The 20,779-nt window shown below is 30.2% G+C and overlaps 1 protein-coding gene across 2 annotated transcripts in view; it reads left to right on the plus strand.

Moving 5' to 3' along the window:
* Positions 1 to 1,521: 1,521 nt before the first annotated feature.
* The window catches only part of LOC145318549 (striated muscle preferentially expressed protein kinase-like), a 29,521-nt gene continuing 10,263 nt past the window's right edge, over positions 1,522 to 20,779 (plus strand). The window contains exons 1-5 of one of the 2 annotated variants that reach the window (XM_080159898.1): positions 1,522 to 1,652; positions 4,258 to 4,367; positions 5,516 to 5,601; positions 7,972 to 8,049; positions 13,993 to 14,080. In XM_080159898.1, coding sequence (XP_080016024.1) covers positions 4,265 to 4,367; positions 5,516 to 5,601; positions 7,972 to 8,049; positions 13,993 to 14,080 — 355 coding nt within the window. In that variant the 5' untranslated portion in view covers positions 1,522 to 1,652; positions 4,258 to 4,264. Of the gene's footprint in view, positions 1,653 to 4,257; positions 4,368 to 4,401; positions 4,512 to 5,515; positions 5,602 to 7,971; positions 8,050 to 13,992; positions 14,081 to 20,779 lie in introns of both variants that reach the window. The other variant, XM_080159899.1, reaches the window with a different exon arrangement.

Consider the following 20,779-nt stretch of genomic DNA (forward strand, 5'->3'; position numbering starts at 1 on the left):
AATAAACTTTATGTCTATGCTATTTATAGGATAACAAGGAAAACAAACGAAGGAAAAAAAACATTTATTTATATTAATCTATAATACAAAGTAGAACGATGTCTGTCTGTCTGTCTGTTTGTCTGTCTGTTTGTCTGTCTGTTTGTCTGTATGTTTGTCTGTCTGTTTGTCTGTCTGTTTGTTTGTCTGTTTGTTTGTCTGTTTGTCTGTCTGTTTGTCTGTCTGTTTGTTTGTCTGTTTGTCTGTCTGTTTGTCTGTCTGTTTGTTTGTCTGTTTGTAGCGAAGGATCTCGCTAACCACTGAACCTATCGGGTTCTCCTTTACATGGTAGCTTCCCTAAGTCCTGGGAAGGTTTATAACTATTTTCTTGGGGGGTGGGACATCCCCAACCCCCCCAAAAAATGAAAAATAACCCCCCCTAAAAAAAAATATTTCTTTTTAAAACTAAAATTAAAATAGTGGGGTCGAAACCCCCCCCCGAAAAAAAAATTCCTCCCCCCCGGAAATTTAAAAAAAAAATTTTCATTTAAATCTAAAATACAAAAATTGGTTTGATCAAACCTCTTGGGGCAAAGCCCCTAAAGGCTAGGGGAGAAGCCGCTAGTATATATTAAAATGTGGGGTGTTATGTGAAAAAAAGAGAAATGTCTCTAGAAAAAGCAAACAGAAAACAAGTGTAAAAGTATTTTTGTGTGCTCATAAAGCTTTTTTGTTGTCTATAGGTGATTTGGAGGCGCCTTTGAATTTTATTTTGGGTAAAAACTTTTTATTAGTCTTTGTCTTTTTATTACTGGTTTTATATAAAGAAATAAACAACTGTAGTTATTGGAAAGTGGTAAACTCAAGTATCAGGGAATATGTAAATCATGCTACAATTTTTCTCAAAATGAATAATAAGAGGATGTATAATCAAAGATTATGCCGAATGTTCACAAGAAACATTTAAAGGTCTTATTATGTTGTTGCTTTGTAAATGGTTTGAAATCCAGTGTGTTATAGGGTAGCTTGGCTCCTAATAAGAATATTAAAATCTTTAGAAAAAAAGCAAAGGGGTTTGTTAAAATCTTGCACAATAGCTAGAATGTGTATGGCTAGCTGGGCAGAACTATGAAATATGACGGCCATTGTAGTTTAATTCCTTTCAACCATATTCAATCTACACCCACACATACACACACACACACACACACACACACAAGGAATATGGAATTAATTAACAGGGACTTAAGTTTTTTTTTATATTTTATATACAAAGGAAGTATTTGTAACGAAGAAGCCGAAAATATGGGAAACCATATGGAATTATTGAATAATTCAATATTTTGAATATTTCAAAAAATCTTTTTGTTCTAACTTATAATGATAATTATATAAATTTATAGTTTTTACATAGAGCAAACAGTGTAAATTACAATTATATGCAAAAATTATCGGAAAAAATAATATTGTTAGTCTTAATGCATAGATGAAATTTTTAAAAATCATGATAAAATGTTAAGATACTTACACCTTAAAATTTTCAGAAAAAAATGTTCGAGTCAGACATATATAAAAATGAAAATGCCGAGTTGATAAAAACTTTGTGAAAGTTAGTTTTTTCCTTCCTCAACACCCAATAGATAACAAGCTTAAGTTAGTCTTATTATACTCAGGTAGGTAATCCATCTATCTGAATTTTCTATCCATCTATATGTACTTATCCATCTATCTGTACTAATCCATCTATCTGTATTTTCTATCCATCTATCTGCAATTTCTATCCATCTATATGTACTAATCCATCTATCTGCACTTTCTATCCATCTATCTGTACTTTATATACATATATATGTTCTATCTATCCATCTAACTATCTGTATTTTCTATCCATCTGTCTCTACTTTCTATCCATCTATCTCTTTCTATCTATCTATCTGTACTTTCTCTCCATCTATCTGCACTTTCTTTCTATCAATCTGTACTTTCCATCCATCTATCTGTACTTTCTAATCATCTATCTGTACTTTCTATCCATCTATCTGTACTTTCTATCCATCTATCTGTACTTTATATACATATATATGTTCTATCTATCCATCTAACTATCTGTATTTTCTATCCATCTGTCTCTACTTTCTATCCATCTATCTCTTTCTATCTATCTATCTGTACTTTCTCTCCATCTATCTGCACTTTCTATCCATTAATCTGTACTTTCCATCCATCTATCTGTTCTTTCTATCTATCCATCTGTACTTTCTATCCATCTACCTGCACTTTCCTTCCATCTATCTTTTATCTTATCATCCAACAATGGATATAGAATAAATGAATATTTTTAAAGATTCTAGAATACCCTGATGAAGTTTTTCTCCCAGCTGGCTAATATAATGATACCCACCCCTTTTATGACTATTCATTCACCTCCCCTAAGCATGGAGGAACCCATTAACCAATATATCAGGACTATTAGCAACCAAAAATGACAACAATATCCACATATTCCATATCCATTCATCTAAATTATCAATTAATCCTCAATAACATATTTCATATTGCACCCCAACCCCCTTATCTTTAAGAGTTAAAACTAAATTTAAGAACTAAAATATATTTCTCAAACTAGATGAAAAAACATATGTTAAATGGAGTGTGATTATATAAATGCACCAAATATATACTGATATATATACCACGCTGTATTTGTGCATAAATAAAGTTAAAGTATGTTGTTACACAAAATTAAAACACTTATCCATAGCAAAGATTTTGGCTTAAAATATTAATCTTCAAAGCAAATGTTTAAGCAACTATTTCTCCAAAGATTTCTGAAAATCTTATGTTAGTTTTAGGTTGCATTTGAACACTAATTTTATTATTTCTTGAATGGGAAAAATTCTTGTAAAATTTAAAAATGACTGAATGTAATATGATTCAGCCTCAAAAAGAGTACAATATTGTACTTTGTTATATAATAACCACATTAAACTTTATTTGTCCACAAGCACAGAGTAATATATATATTTTAAACATATTTAAATCCCGCATTCACATTTATTTCCAGTTTGGTTGAAAGAATTCTTCGGAAATTGCATAAAATGATCCAAAATTTATAAAATTTGTGTTGAACATTGAGAATTTCCTCCAAGGGGAAGTTGTCAATCTTGAAAAAAAAGTATCCAACATCAATGATTTGACCCACGAGATTTTGTGTGCATAACTTTTGAAAAATTCTTTTTTAGCTACTTAAATAACATAGAAAAAAATAATTCATTAAAGCATATTATTTTTAAATCGAAAGAGATGTTTGATCGATGCAAAATAGGCCATTTTTTCAATGACTTGAATTTTAAAAAATGTGTATTATTATACTGTTCTTGAGATTTAACAGATTATTTGATTTTACTGTAACTTAGTGTTAAGTTAACAATTATTATTATAAATTCTAGAGTTTGAATCTAAATAAGATAAACTAAATGGCATATTAAACCTTAAACATGAAGATGTTGGGGCACATTTTAATTTATCAGAGAAACTACCCAATATTTTGGTTAATGTATTCAACTCAACATTGACCCTCACAATATTACAATATTCTCTCTGTCTTACATCTTATACACTCTGACATTCAGTGTAGTAGGCCAGGGATCTAAAGGGATAAGACAATATGCTGTAAAATACCCAAAATTAACCATTTTGTAGATTTCAATCAGTGTTTGAAATGTTTGGAGACTCAACTTAATTAATCAACCATTTAAAATTCAATAAAAATCCCCAAAAATGTTATAAATTTTTGGGGTCTGGTAGGATAAACAGCCCAATGTCCCCTCTCTCTTTGGTAGTAGGCTGTACCTAAATATAACTAAATGAGAAAAAAATAGTTTATGGACATGTAACAATATAAATGTTTCAGGATATTTAAAGAGAAAAAAATACATAATCATAGTTCTTTTTTAAGGCCTAGGATTGAAACTTAACTAATTTAACATCCCACATACACTAATTTAAATAGCAGGGATCGAATTTCGAAACACTTAAATCAAACTACCATAACATAAGAAAATAAGAAATAGGAAAATAAGAAAGTATTGTTTTCTTATATCTAACCTTGTGGGGTCTATACTTACTGTGCCCTAACCTTGCGGGGCTACCCAATACCCAATATAACCTAGCCTAAATAAACGAAAAAGTGACTTAAATTTTTGTTTCAATACACTTTTAAAAAAAGGGTTGGGGCGTCCTGTAAAGAAAATTTTATTATTATAATACATTTTTTAGTCTCAAGATGTACCTGTCAACGCTACTACGTGTCTATGTTATCATATTCTTGAAAAGTTGTCTACTCGCTAAGGCTTCCAGCACAAATATATTCCAAACAATATGGCAACGTAAGTATTTTCTTTCATTTGTAAAATTTTTTAGCCTCAAGATGTACCTGTCAACGCTACTACGTGTGTATTTTATCATATTCTTGAAAAGCTGTCTGCTTGCCAGAGCTTCCAGCACAAATATATTAGAGACAATGCTGAAATGTAAGTATTTACCTCCGTTGTAGAAAAGCTACTCTTTAATCTTTAGTTAAATTAATTCTAAATTAAGAAAAATCAATAATATAAAGTTTAACATCCATAAAAGCGAAGTCCAATACTTGAGATATTTACAAATAAAAATGACATAACTAATTATTTACATTTACTAAAAAGAAGTCTAAGAAAAAAAAATACATGGAAATTTATTTTTTACTCAATTCATCCTATTCTTTAAGCCTAGTTTATAGAATAAAATGAGACTTGGCATCTAATAATATCCAAGGATTACAAACTGTTAAATGAAAATCTTTTTTTGATCCAATCCATTAGGACAAACATGATTGTACCGTTTGTCATTATATGTGTTAGAAAAAGGGTTTTAATTTTTTGATCCATCGAGCCAACGCGATGACCTCTTAGGGGCTAAAGCATTAGCTGCCCTAACCTTTGAGGTACCGACTTTGTTCAGCTCTCATAATCCTTAGTAAACCTAACTTAACCCATTAAAAGCCCCCCTAGAGGCCTCTAGGGGCACTTGAGGAGGGGAGAGTCGAATTTGATAACCTAATTTATTAATTAGATATTAAAAGAAAAAGTAAAAAAAAAATCTTTTTTTTTTTGGGGGGGGGGGGGGGGGTTGCTCCTCCCCACTATTTTTAATTTTAGTTAAAAAAAAATTTAATTTTGGGCGAGTAATTTTTTTCTAGGGACAATTTTTCTTTAAAGGGTGGTGGTTCCCTCCCTCAAAATAGTTATAAGTCTTCCTAGGAACTATCCTGTTAAGGAGAACCCGATCGGTTCAGCGGTTAGCGAGATAATTTTGTACAAACAGACAGACAAACGCACATCCTGGTACTTTATGATAAGGATTTGGATTTTCAGTTTAAGTGTAATTTAATTGCCAATTTTTAAAAGTATTTTAATGCTTTAATAGATAAAACTATCTTTTTAGTCACTCATAAATTTAACTATTAAGCTATCTGTATATTCATCTATCTATATTATAGTTGACACTTGCGGCCCTCCCGAGATCTTAAATGCCATGATGAATCAGACGGTCAGACCTGGAGAACAGGCAGAGTTCAGATGCCAGGTAAGATTACTGGACAGGTACACAATTAGTAAGAGAGCTAGAAAGATACAACAAATGCTAGATTATTTTTACATAGTTACCAAGAAAATGTTATGCCCTTTGATTAAAAAAGACAAGTATGCTATAGAAATAATCAAGAATAGTTATTTCTTTCATCGTATTATAAACCGCTTTCCGCGGATATAGAATGTACAATTATTAGAATAAACCCGTTTTTTTTAGCCCCGAGGTGCCGAAGGCATGGGCTAAAAAAATGGTTTTAATCTTCTGATTGTACATTTCTATATTCGTAGAAAGCGGTTTATAATACGATGCTAGACATAGTTTTTTCGTATTGATGAGAACCGGTTCCTGTACACCGGATTCGAATGAATACGAGAAAAGGTCATACATTTATTTCTTTATTGTTACTAATTAGTTATATAAGATTAATTAATTTATGTCATATTGACTTTAAAATCACATTTGATAGTTGTCTAGATGGTGAAATAGAGAATATGATTATAGATTGGCTTTAAAATGATACAGAAACCTTTTTTTGTTAATCCCTCCCCACTTAACTTCACTTTTTTGGCCCTTGTTATAGACGTCAATAGGGGTTGGGGGGAAGTAAAGGGGTGTTTTTTCCCAATCAAAAATGGAAACAACTCATTTTATCCTATAAAAAGCTTGGATGCGCCTAGCCACAGTATATAAATATGAATAAGTTTAGAAGTAGTCTAACTCCTAATATCTGCCACCTTCTTCCAACTTTTACAGAAATATAAATGTAGAATGTTTGTACTTGATAGCACATAACTACATATCCATTTTAAACAGAACAAAAGTAAACTTCTTATAAATTCATGATAAAACGAATAGGTAAATACTTTGAACTTCTTGGATAGCTTATAATAAAAATAAAATTATGCCCCATAACTTTTTGCTTTATTTTTTTTTTAAATCCAATGAAGGATATTTCCGTTTTGATTGGAGCGAGGCATGAAGCTGTCAAAAAGATTAAATGATTTAAATATTTTATTTATTTATTATTAATAACTTAAATGCTGCATTCTTGAGTGTAGTTCTAATAGTAAAGACTTATGACTTACTTATAAAGCATTGAACGTTTTATTTGAAATCATTAATGTTTCTTACAGATTACATAAAATACAGGTTGCTTTATAAGGTCGTATTTTGATTTTAAGATGTTATAATGAGAAATTTACCCTAAAAAATCATCTTAGGAATCAACAATTTAAAAAAAATTAAGTCTATAAAAATAGTAAAAAGCTTAGACAAAGTAACAAATTAAAAATTTAAATAATATATCTATAAAAATGATTATGAAATTAATTATATATTATACATCATTGTTACAGTAATCATCATACGAGATTTTAAATTTATACGAAATATCGGCGTTATCCTCTTGAGTACCACCCCCCCCCCCCTCCCCGACAACGACGAACAACTATTTTAGGTTAGGTTTTAGGCTAGGAAGCCGAGCGCTGCGGTTAGGCAGGCAAGGGGGCCGATCGCTGCGGCTAGGCAGGCCGAGCGCTGCGGCTAGGCAGGCTAGGGAGCCGAGCACTGCGGCCAGAGTTCATAGTTCGCTTTTTTTGGGAAGGGGGGAGGGAGGTACTCAAATTTTCAAAATTGAAAAAAAAATTCTAAGCGGATAATACCGAAATATCCACCAACCCTAACGGATAGACCGATACTTCTGTTTCATGCTACATGATTATTTCAAGAGGACATAAAAAGAAAAGAAAAAGAGTAAAAATTAAATTAATTGATTTTTTTTGACAAAATTATTACATAAGAGTACACTGAAAAAGAAATAAATTATTTTTATTTCTTTGTTCTTGCAATGATATATCTATCTATTTTCTTATAATCTATCTATCTATCTACTATAATAACAGATAATACTATGTATCAAAATGCGAATCTATAGGTATGTACTAAATAAAATTAAACAACTAAAAGATACAACCACATACTAAGTATCTATTTATTTTCTCTTATCGTTTTGTATTATATTATCTAGGAATTTGATTAGATATTCATTTAGATATCAAATATAACTGTCTATATAATCGCGAAAACGCCCCTAGAGGCCTCTACGGGCGTTTAAAAGACAAGGTAGGGGTCGACCAACCACTTTAGATGTCAATTTTAAAAACAAAAAAGTAGAAAATTATTTAGGGAATGGAGTTGATTTTTTCTAGGGCTGATTTTTGTCATAGAATTATGTGTAATTTATCTAACTTTATCAAATTCATTAAACGGTTATGTATCTAATTTACTTCTATACGTATATCTACTACTCTATGTACTTGGTGAAATGATTATCTATCTATCTATTTACCTTACTTACCTATTTAGATTGCGATGAATAAGTGTATGGTTTCCTTTATTAACTGGTATCATGGTATGCTAAATGGCACTTATAACAAAATAAAGGTAAGTTTTATTTTAATTATAGGTTAATTAGTTACTCAATAATATTTGATGTTCGCTTGTATGCTTTTAATCTATTATTTGGATTTTATATGGATAAAAATTTCTGCAATACAAAAACATTGTTAAATACTCAATCGCTTTCTGTATAATGGATATGTTAATACAATATGTTATGACTAAAGTTTTATGTTAATACAATAACACCACAGATTTTCTTATAAAGTTGTCATCTCTGTTCTACTCTTAACAATTATGTTGTTTTTTCTGTACATAATTCATTATAAATAAAACTACGTTTTTTTGTGATTCTTTTATCTATCTATCTATGCATGTATCTAACTCTGTTTATTCTTATGTTAGGACAACTCTTATTGTAGGCCAAGTTTCTGTCTTTTTCATTAATCTTGATTGCCAAGCTTTTCTCTTGCTGAACCTCGATCCTTAAAAATTACCTTAAACGCTTTTGTGAACAAATTATCCTGAACCTTAAAAGCAATGTGCATTTTCATCTTCATTCTCTCCTCTCACTAAATGACTTGTAATGAGTTTTGTAAACAAATCAGACTGAACCTTAAATGTAATATTGTTTACAGCTTTACATTCGAGAATATAATTTTAAGTTAATATGAAAAGGCATTTTTCATAAACACATACATCTAAATGTACGTCCAGTGTATTTTTAAGAATCATAATCAAATGTCAATGTGATAACTGAGTTAGACATTACATTTACTCATACTAACTTTTAGAATTATTAGTTATTAGGAGAAAGAATTATAAAGACAATACATAAATTTTAAATCATTTAAATACTTTAACATAACGTTATAAATTGTTTTTAGTGGATGATGGATTTAGACAAAACATGTATGCATTAATATAATGTAATGGAAAAATTGAACCTTTAGTTTTACACACCAATACATCTAGTTAACATTTTTGTAAGGATTAAACCTCTAGAAAACTGATTAATTTTAAGAATTGAACCTAACTGTATGCCTACTCCTGAGCATGAATAAAAAATGAAACAAATATGATTTACACAAGTGCAGAGTAGTAATGCATAGCCAAGTCATTGGTGTGTATATCATGTAACTTATAGCACTACTTTATGATATAAATAACTAGCGGCTTCGCCCCTCGCCTTTAAAAAAAAAAAAAAAAAAATTCTGGTGCCCCAAACCATACTCCCCCCCCAATTTTTTTTTTTTTTGAGGGGGAGGAAATTTCATTTTTGGGGGGGTTGGGGGTGTCCTACCTCCCAAGAAAATAGCTTAAAACCACCACAGGACCAATAGGTATATACTCTGAAGAGTACAATCCGATCGGTTCAGTGGTTACCGAGATCTTAAGCTACAGACGGATAGACATCAAGCTACTTTGTATTATAGATAAAGATGTCATTAAAGTAAGAACAAAGATGCAAGATTATAAATAAATCTCTACCCTTTACTCAAAGAAAAAAATTTAAATTTAAAACTTTGAATTATATTACTTGACATTATTGGAAGTAAGATTTATTAAAATTCAATTAAAATAAGATTTAATATGAACATTTCTTTATTCCTTTTTTTAAACATACATCAAATTTGAATAACAGGACTTGAGTAATGCTAATGGCTAAGAAAAAGATGATTCCTTTTATAAATTTGTAAAACCCACTTTTATAAGTTGCTAAAAAATATATTGGTAATATTGTATGAATTGTCAAGTTATGAGCCAAAACATCACAAGTTAGGACAATTATTTACTTTAGAGTGTATCATGGAGGTAATCTAGAACATGTATATGTAAATTTATTACACATAAATAGATTTTTAATAGGTTTTTAGATATAATATTAATGCAAATATAATCAAAATGAAAGTCAAGGAAGATGATCTTTATAGAATTGAATAATATTTGGATATTTAACAGCTTACCATATAGAGACGGTTGGTTGGCAAGATAGAGGGCTCAGTTATACAAAAATTAATTTTAACCTATCCAAAAATGAAAGAACCCTTAAAAATAAACTTATTTGGTTTGTTTTATATCAAGAGCATAATACTGAGAAGGAAGCCAGACTATTTTTTTTCAAATCTATAGTTTTATCAAATATATCAAAATTGCAAAACGTTCAATGTCAAAATATCAAAATTTTGTGATTCATGGAATTATGCAAATTGTCATTTCAAATAAGTATTATGTAAATTGATTAAAAAAATTAACTGCAAAAGGATATATTAAGATTGTGTAAAAGATAAACAAACTGGAAGTTGTTTAATTTATTTTCTTTGGTAGCCAATCATTTTATGATATTTTTCTGAATTCATTCATACAAACTGTAAACAGTTCGATGTAGTTTCATTTGATTTAGACAAGTACAATTCTATGGAATAAAATCATAAAAAAATGGTCACATTATATTATTTCAATTTGCCTAAAATAGTAAAACATTATTGTATTGAAATTTAAAATACATTTCTTAAAAAGTAGGCTTATTTTTTTTATTTGTTCACAAAAAATGTAAATAAATAAAATACAAAATAATCATTAGATCTGCCCTTGGTACTAGACCAAATACAGCTGGTACAGGCACCCTTAGAGATGATCCTAATACAGATGGAAGTGAAACATTTCTCAACATTATAAACAATGATATTTGATACAGATTGATAGCTGGTATCCCAAAATTTTGTAAAACTGGTTAAAAAATCAACAAACCCTCCAAAAAAGTCCCTGTTTGGCCCTGTCCTTCCCACTTGAGAATTTGCATACTTGTGTGTGACTACTAGATCTACAAGTTTGATGTTAAAGTTTTCAAATTTCTAGAGCAAACACAACATTTACATAGAAGTAAACAGTAGAATTGTAGTCTGATATGAAGGGTTTGTGAGAAATTTGGCAGGGAGGTTCCTTATAAACAAAAATATTACTATTTTTCATCAAGAAGACATCAAAACTAAGTTATATAAACCAACACTGTGAATGAAAAAGCAATTCCTCCATATTTTCTTAACAACATTTGAAAGAAAGAATAAATCTAGAACAATCTAACCTAAAAGCCAATTAAAAAAAAAATAATTGAAAACAATTTATATCAACCTATTGAAAGCTACCTAAATGACCTTCTATTTAGACAGATTTCTATGTTAAAGATTTAAACCACACAAATCTAGAAAATTAAACAAAATATTCACAATTAATTCACTTCCTTGATTAAACATTCATAAACTTTAAAAAAAACTGGTAAAAACTTTATTTAGATAATTAAATATGAAATAAACTAGGAAACCTCTTTAAATATTAATCAAAACCTAAATACAATTAAAAGTATTGAGTGATACTTATTAAAAGATATGAACAAATCAACAACAATTGACTTTTTTAAGCTTTAGTCCTCTAAAATAATTAATTTTTACAAAAATCGACATACAGGAATTAAATAAAAATTCAGTTGTAAAATAACTACCTAATATGATTCTTTTTTAATACTTATATTGCAAAAGACTTTATTTAATGATCTTTTTGTTTTGAGACCTTGTACTGTCAATGAATTTATTAATTCTAATAAATTGTGACAGCGTGCAGAAATTCTTTAAAGTGGCTGCATCAAATTTATAACAATTTATCTGATTTTCTGCAAAACTATGGCAAAAGAATAAAAAAGATCAATACTTGAATATAATAAGGAGTTACAAAAATAGACAGTCAAATCCAAAGTAAAAAAGGGATTTACAATTAAGATGGGTAAAAGTGGTCATAGATGGAAATTATTGGTTTATCATTATTTTATTGACATTTTAGTAATGTTTACAATTAGGTTCAAAAAAAGCCTGACTGTTATAATATGATTGACTGTCATAATATGATTATAATGTTATATAACTGGCATTATGAGCTACAGTCTTATCCTAATATATTAACAAAAATTTGATACCAATAATGCTATGTGAAGTTTGAAAAGGAAAGCAAATAATTTTTAATCTTTTAAATTTGATTTAAAGTGACAGACAGGTTTGTAAATCAAAAAACCTGAATGATTGAAATCTTCCCAACTTAAAATACTTAAAATATGTCTAAACTATAAATCTATTGTTTGAAGTGCAGAAAGAAAAGATTTAAGTGGACTGTCCAAACTTTTAAATTATCTTCCATTGCATTTAATTCTTAAAAGAAAAAAAATCTGCACTGAAATTATGTTTTTATATAACCACTGGATAATAATACAAAACGGATTCAATTAAACACTAAAAAAAATTATTTGTATGTCCTAAAATGTATATACATCAATTATCAAATAAATAGTTATTCCCTTAAAATGCCTGGTTTAAAAAAAAAATATATAAATCATTTCAAAACTAAGGCTTTTGAAAGAAAAACATGAAATTTTTATAAGTAATAAGAGACACAAATAATTCATATTTGGAGGCTGTTTACATGTATATTTAATAAAAAAGAGTTGTAGGAACTTGTTAATCTTGTTATGAGGGAAAAAAAGACTGACAATACATTATTAATTATTCTGTAAGTATGACACTTAATCTTTACATTACACAATTTATGATTGCTATGTTTTGCTCTCAGGGAGTAATGTATAGGTAAGTTTCATATTGAGAGTGCTATTATTTTTTTGGTATATTTGAAGCAATTTTATAACTTTAAAAAAAATCTGGACTTGTCCTCCCTCCATGGACGTCCCCCCCCCCCCCTTATTAATATGGAGGTAATTTAAATTTTAAATTATTATCCCCTACAAATAAAAAAAGTTTGGACGTCCTTGTCTATATGATATTAAGATTTCCCCACCCAAATTAACCCCCCAATTTTTTTTTCAATTTCCCCCTCCCCCCCCCCCAAAAAAAAAATCAAAAAGCTTGAACGTAATTGCCTCCCTCCTTCCTTATAATCATCCCCTTTTCCAAAAACTGAGCTGCTAAGACTAAGATTAGTTTTAAATATACAAGGATGACAACATCCATAAAAGCGAAGCACTGAAACGGTAGGACAAACGGACATTAACACTTGTATAGTGAATATAATCAGAATATAAATGTATAAGAGTCGATGCAAAATTGTAAGTAAATTTGTTGAAAAAATGCTTGATACAGAATAATGTTTATGGACATACTGACATTTTTAGGACATAATTATAGAGTTGCTTCGCTTATAATATTGTATTTTGTTGTCCCAGGAACCAGTATACAAATTAGATCAATCGGATGATTAGATTACATCAAAATTTGTTGTTAAAAAAGTAAAAAAATCATCATGTTTAAAATGGACGTACGGACATTTTGGTAATAATTATAGAGTTGCTACGCTTTCTAAATCGTACCTAACTACTGCAGGAATCACCATGCAAAATTTGAAATCGATAGGACAATTCTAACATGCCTAAATTAACGAAAAAAGCTATCCGTTACGGACGGACGTACGGACCGACGGACGGACCGACCTTAATTATAAAAAAGCTTCGCTTTTAAAAATAGGAACAAACTCTTTTTCTAAACATTTAATGTTTTACCCGAAAATGCATATTTCTACATATACCAAAACCAATTAATTGTATGGAATATTTTCTTTTCTTTTACATTTCCCAATATTTCATAGGCAGTTTGTTTGTATTCTCGTGGATATAATATGATATTTTCATTATTACTTTTTACAATTTTTTCCTACTTGAAATGCTACTTTAGATTAAATTATGAGTTAAAAAGTCAGAACACTGGTAGTTTGAAACAACCAATCAAAGTATCCAAAGTTTTTAAATCAACATCTTAATAAAGATTAAATATAAACCGACTGATACGTTAGAGGCAGAGGGTGCAAAACCGACCTATTAGGTATTTCATATTCATCAAGAGTGTGTTGACAACGCCATCTCCCCTCAGCCATCAACATTACTCATATATATACAGATAGGTTTTTTGATGTTTGATGTTTTTTTTTTATTTGTAGACGGCCAAATCTGGAGATCCACATACCCACGTCATCCACAAAGTTGAACCTCTGCACGAAGGAGTTTATAAATGCGAGGCTGGCAATGGTAAGTCTTATTCTTGTTTGTATTTTAGTAGAGAAGCTGCAAAAAAAATCAATTAAAAAAAATCCATGGACACTTGCAAAAACAATTGTGTATAAAAAGTATAGAGCCCACAATTTCAATTCCAACAAAACAAAAGATAAGTATGTCACATAGAGAGAAATCAGTTAGATAGAAAAATAGATTGATTTGCGATTACATGAAAGAAAACTACATGTAAAGAGATAAATATGTAGATTTTGCAGTTTATTATTCGAAATAACATATTATGAATTGTAAAATGATTAAAAAACTTAAAGACTATATCATAAATTTGAATTATAGGTAGAAAGTTGGGAAGAAATATTTTTGAGCAAACAAAAAATAAGTATGTCAAATAGGAGCGGACAAAAAGAAATTGGTCTGTTATTTCAAGAAAGTGTTTCTTACAGAAAGTCAAAATTTTGCCTTTTGTGCCAATTAATTCAAATATGTCTGTCAATCTGTCTGAACTAAAAAACTTTGTAATTGCTAAACTGATTGGGCTGGTCTTTTTTGGTTCTGTGCTATTTTCAGGCTATTTTTTAAGGATATAAATCGCTAGTTTAGTGATTTTACTCATACCCATTAATAAACCCTCCCCCTTTTCATATATTCAATCTAAAAAATATTGTATCCCCTGTGGGTGCTCTAACCCTACAATACCGCCCATCCTTGTGTGGTTTTATTCAAACGGCATATCCTTACCATTAATAAACCGAACCATTCCTAAAGAAGCATCAAAAAGTTAGTTTGTGGTTTTTATGTGATTTGCACAGTTAGTATATAATAACTGTTGTGCAACTTTATCTGTTTTAAAGAAACACTAAATTTTAGTTTGGTTAGATAATTTGATTTTCAGCCAAAAACTATCAGAAAATAAGAAGAAGATATGTCTTTTATTTGATTTGAGTTTTTCTTCTTTTTTTTATTTTCATTTTTTTATGTATTTGATAATACTTGATCAGGGAAGATTTGAATTTTGAAATTTAAAAAAATAGCTAGATATGTTGGTTGTACTCTATCCCAAAATAGTTATAAACCTTTCAAGGACCTTTGAGAAGCTAAACTGTAATGGAGAACCATATAGGTTCGGCGGTTGGTGAAATTTTAGATACAATTAATCTATTTCGCAACATTATCATTAAGTTAATCAGAATCAATATACAGTGTGTTTTTTATGAGAACTTTTTTGAAAGCAATTTTACCCCACTTATAGTTATCAGAATTTAATGATTAATGGCTTATTTTCTTCGTTTTTTATAACCATTTATAGAACATCAAAAAAATATTTCAGTTTTTATTTTAAAAAGTGCAGTAAAATCAAAAATTCAAAACCTAGGTGTCAACATCTAAAAATGGTTTTAGCGCATTTTTCTCATACTTAAATCTTCTACCCTTTGCAAGAATGGCTGCAAAACGCTAGAACATATCAAAGTTTGAAGGCCATATCTCAACCAGGGAGGGAGTGCTGGCCCCCCAGAGTCGACTACTAAAAATCCAATTTTTTTCTTGCAAAGGGTAGAAGATTTGAGCTTAAGAAAAATGCGCTAAAAACATTTTTAGATGTTGACACCTAAGTTTTGAATTTTTGATTTTACTGTACTTTTTAAATACAAACTGAAATATTTTTTTTATGTTCTATAAATGGTTATAAAAAACAAAAAAAATAAGCCATTAATCATTAAATTCTGATAACTATAAGTGGGGTAAAATTGCTTTCAAAAAAGTTCTCATAAAAAACACACTGTAATATAAGAACTTTAAGAGTTTTTAAGTTTTTCGGGTTTTTATATTGACTTCTCTATTCTTCACTTTTATGAATGTTTCAAAATAAGTAGGGTTACATAAAAATTACATATAAATTATTCAACCAATGTTACTTAACTTTCATTTCAATCAGATTTCAAGCTTTCAGTGATATGGTATCTGAAAAATAAAATTTTCAGGCATCAATGAAAATGTCAATATCAGAATATTGTAAAGTTTTAGACAATTTCTTTATTATAAATGCCTTTCTTCTACATAATGTTGAAATATGTTAGAGATCGATTAAAGCCAAATTGTCTTGTTAAAAAATATTTTTCTGAAGTTTCAGAGTATCTGGCATTTGTGAATCTGATTTTGAATTGAGTTGATGAAACCTCTTTCAATATATATTGAATTCAATATTATTAACAAGTATAACTCAATCCATAGCATCAAATCTTACTTTTAAAATAAAACTGTTGTATAATTGTTTGATTAGTGAGATCAGCTCAAGCAGCATTTGTTGCGTGATTTGTTCAAGTTTGGAACACACCGCGTCATACTTTAAGACGTTTAAGACAGAACATACTACTTCTATATAAGAGGTGTAACTTCAATAGCAAAAGAAGGGTGTTTTCAGACAAAGGTCGCGCAACTAAAAAGTTGAATATCTTGATTTTGTTACTTAACGGTCGGGGGGGGGGGGGGCATTGAACGCCCCCCCATCCGGTTTTTTCTATCTCATTTTCTGTGTGTGAAAGATAAGGAGCCCAAACTGCTTGACTTTTTAAGTGAGGGTATGAGACATAACTGAGAGTTGAAATTTTTTGAATATCTCCATCCTGGCGGGCACAGGATGCCAGCAAACCTGGCAGGGTCATCCAAGTAAAGAGCAAAAATATTTTTTTAATGACAATAGGGTCTTAAACGACGCACAAATTCAAACCTATACTATCACTCTATTTTTTTATGCTGTCCTTTTTAAATGTTTGTAAATAACTGAACAGAGCTTCAAGTTTTGTCCTCTACATTGCTTGGGCTCTCACTTAATTCGATGACCAGATGAAATCATATTTTCATGGCAGAGGTGGAAAAAATAGGAAAAAATTTCCACACCAGGTCTCACTTCTTTCTTTTAAAGAATTAAAACATACTTATTTATAATTAATTATAGCATTTATTATATATTTTTAGTTTCTGCTAACTTTTCTTTAATTTTAGTTAGTTTACATACTTTTTTTTGATAAATTGTTGTGCGTCGTATTCGACGCATTCGGACTAATCATTTTAGCCATTGCGTCATTTTTGACCTTATAGGACTAATCATTTTAGAATTTTACTGTATGATCTCCTATAATCTGCTATTTGCTTCGCCCCTAACCTCTAGGGTGGGTGGGGGATGTCAGGAAAATAGCATACAACCATCCCAAGGTGTTTATAAAGCTTCCCTGATAAGTAAAACCAATTCAGACCCGCAATTTCTGTAATCTTTGGCTTGAGACAAAAAAAACCTTACTACTTTATAGTATGGAATACAATACAAGCAGCGGCTACGCCCCTAGAGGCATCTAGGGGCCATTAGGTTGCGGGGGGAGTCAAATCCCCTCTTTCAATTACAATTTTTTAAAGAAAAAGTTTTTTTATTTTCTAGGGGTGATTTCTCTTGGGATGGTGGTGGTACCCTCCTTCAAAATAGTTATAAACCTTACCAGGACCTAGTAGAAGCTACCATGTAACGGAGCACCATTTAGGTTCAGTGGTTAGCAAGGTCCTTTGGTACACACACAAAGACATACAATAACCTGTTACTTTATTTTAAGGATATAAAAATAGTAGCGCAGATAATCTACAACTAGGGTCTGTCTGTACGTCCATCTGTCTGTATTTCCATAATTGCATTCAAATAAATAATAGCTACCTTACAACTAGGGAATGTATGTATGTCTGTCTATATATCAAAATTACAGCCAATTAAAGACTGTAAATATGTTTATACTTCTGTAATTTTTATTGCAACCTAGCTGTTAAGGGATTTATAAAAATAGCGCAGATAAATAAATATAAGAAGAGTAAGTATTTAGAAAAAAATAACCTATATAATACTAATAGGATACTAGTTCAGATATTTCTTAATCTTAAGCTACTGACCAAAAAAACAAAAATAACAACACGGCACAAATTTTGATGTTGAATGTGCGTGTGTGCGTCTGTTTTGATCTAGCTGACCTTTACAGGGTAGCTTCTTATAGTTTAATTCGTATATTTATCTTTCTTTTTTGCTTTTAAAAATTTATGTATTTATTAACGTTAAGCTTTAGACAAAAGCCAACAAAAAAAAACTTTTGCTAGAAATATGCGAAGGTTCCGTGATCATATGAACAGGCTATTTTATTTGAGAAATCCAATATTTTTTAAAAAACTCAAATTGCCCAATAAAATTAAACGGTCTAGCTAAGTTTTGGAAAGGGATAATTAGTGATTTACAACGATATCCTGGCCGTATGAAAATGTATAGCTATTTCAATATTTATCATATACCTATTTAACCCCTTCATTTCACACGTTTAACCCCCAGTATGAAAATTAGGGAATTTAGCAATATTTGGCACCAATTTTAATATTTTGAAGCCTTAAATTAGTTTTTGAAACTAACGATATGACTGGCAGATACTCTACAATTATGGTCTGTCTGTATATACGTCCGTCTGTATATATACAATTGCATCCAAATAATTAACAACTACTCTACAACTAAGAAATGTATTTGTTAGAGATCTAAAGTAATAAGTCAATGGCCGATAAATTGATGTACTTTCTCAGGGCTATTATACCATAAAAACTTTCTGTAGATTACATTAAGTGGTTGAAACATTTGGACACTTAATAAACCAACCAATCAAAATACAAATACAATCCCCCAAAGTTGGCAAGACAACAAATAAGAAAAAGTTATTATAAAACTTTGAGGACTAACAGGGGCGGGGGGGGGGGGGTTTGTCATGTATTGGGTTGTTCAATATAATTGTCGACAAAATCATATTTCTTAGCTAAAGCATTGTAATAGAGTGAAAGGATATCTCTCTGTGTATCTGCTTAACTGATATGCTTCTTTTTTTACTCTGTAGCTTCTCATAGGTCTCAAGAAATCTTTTAAAGGCAATTTTTGACTTAGAGACTTCAAATTTCAAACTTAAGCTTATCTTACATGTCTACATAATGTATTAAAATTTCATAAAGATCCGCCGCCGTTTTTCCGCCGACCGCCGAGTGCGGCGGCTGGCAGCTGCCAAGTACAGCTGCGGCCGCTGAAATTATATATTGATATTTCAAATATAAAATTTACATAAAGATAAACATTTTCTGCAAAAAAAATTTTATTCTAGCTTCAAAAATAAAAAAATTACAGCCGTTTGAAATTTATAAGTAAAAAAGGACCTAAAAACAAAGGTTGTCAAATAAAAGGGTGAAGGAAGCGAAAATTGACCTTGACTTACTTAAGGTCGGAAATTCATCATAACACAGGGGACTTGCACAAATTTTTAGCCCTCTAGCTTTAATAGAAACTGAGATAATAGGGGGGGGGGGCGTTGAACGCCCCCCCCCCCCCGACTGATTAAGGTGCGGCAAGGGGCCCGACTGTAAGGGGTTTCTCGGGTATTAGGACAGAAAAGAAGGGATTTGATCCCCTTATTCATCTTGGATTGTTGGACCTGACGTTACAGTATCATGGACATCAATATGTGTTACGCTTTACAAAATAAATTAGATTAATTGCAGAGTTAAGGCTTCCCGTAGTAACAAACTTCGTAAAATAGTTAAAGTTAAGAACAATTAATTGATAACAGAGATTTTATTATTTATTTTTTCTTTTGCAATATTATAAATTAAATATTTTTTTGAATACAGGAGAATAATAAATAGATTTAAATTTTTAGACGGACGGACATCATTCTACTTTGTAACAACATACATATATGTATCAGTTTGGTTATCTAAAAAATATAAAATAAAAGATATACATAACCAAAAAGTTCTTATTAGGCTGGAAAAGTTTTTGGAAACAAACAGTATAAAAACTTATAACTAAGAATTATTTAATTTTAATCTGTAACAAGAGCAAATAACAGCAAAGTTCCTTAGACTAAAATGGCTTGAATAATTTGATGTTTTCACTCAAAAAGCCTTTTGAGCACTAATATAATTTGATATAATGTGAAGTAAAAATGTGGTTATTTTTTTCCTATAACTATCCCAGAGGGGTTTTATACCTGCGGTGCCGTAACGTAACTTAACCTAACCTAAAACAACAAACGAAAACTTACCAGTAAAGAATATGGATCTATTTTTTGTTTGAAGTATAACAATATAATACAGCAATTACTATAGAAAAATAGTTTTATTATAGAAAATAACGATGTTTTTCTTCTGTTTTTAACAATGACGTTAAAAATAATTTGTTTTGTCTTTTTATTATTATAGCAAACCACTAGACATATAAACACCAAATTGTTGAGATTTTATTTGCTACGGATGAACAGGCAAAATTGTAATATCTTATATGCTTGTTAGATTTTTTTCTAACTTTGGTGCCACCTAACCGACTTTGACCAGACGCCACGACTCAAACAGACCAGATATCCTTATAAGATCAACTCTTGCCGACGTATAATTACTAATCTTAAAAAGTCATAAAGTCACAACCTTCTATCTTACCTACAAAGAAAAGGACATTGAGAAAACTAGAGGGGGGGGGGGGGCTGATTTATCCCCCCCCCCCGATCTGTAAGGGTTAATTTTATATAATAAAATCGATTGTTAATTATTTGGAAAATATTGTGAATTTTCTTGATTTTCTTCTATATTTGCTATCTTACTTATTAGAATTCTCGTCCTTTTTTGTGTGTAAAAAACTGTTACAACCAGTCAATTGTAGGT

This window comes from Acartia tonsa, chromosome 5 (genome assembly GCF_053477335.1).
Source record: "Acartia tonsa isolate MP-2025a chromosome 5, ASM5347733v1, whole genome shotgun sequence".
NCBI classification, from domain to species: Eukaryota; Metazoa; Arthropoda; class Copepoda; order Calanoida; family Acartiidae; genus Acartia; species Acartia tonsa.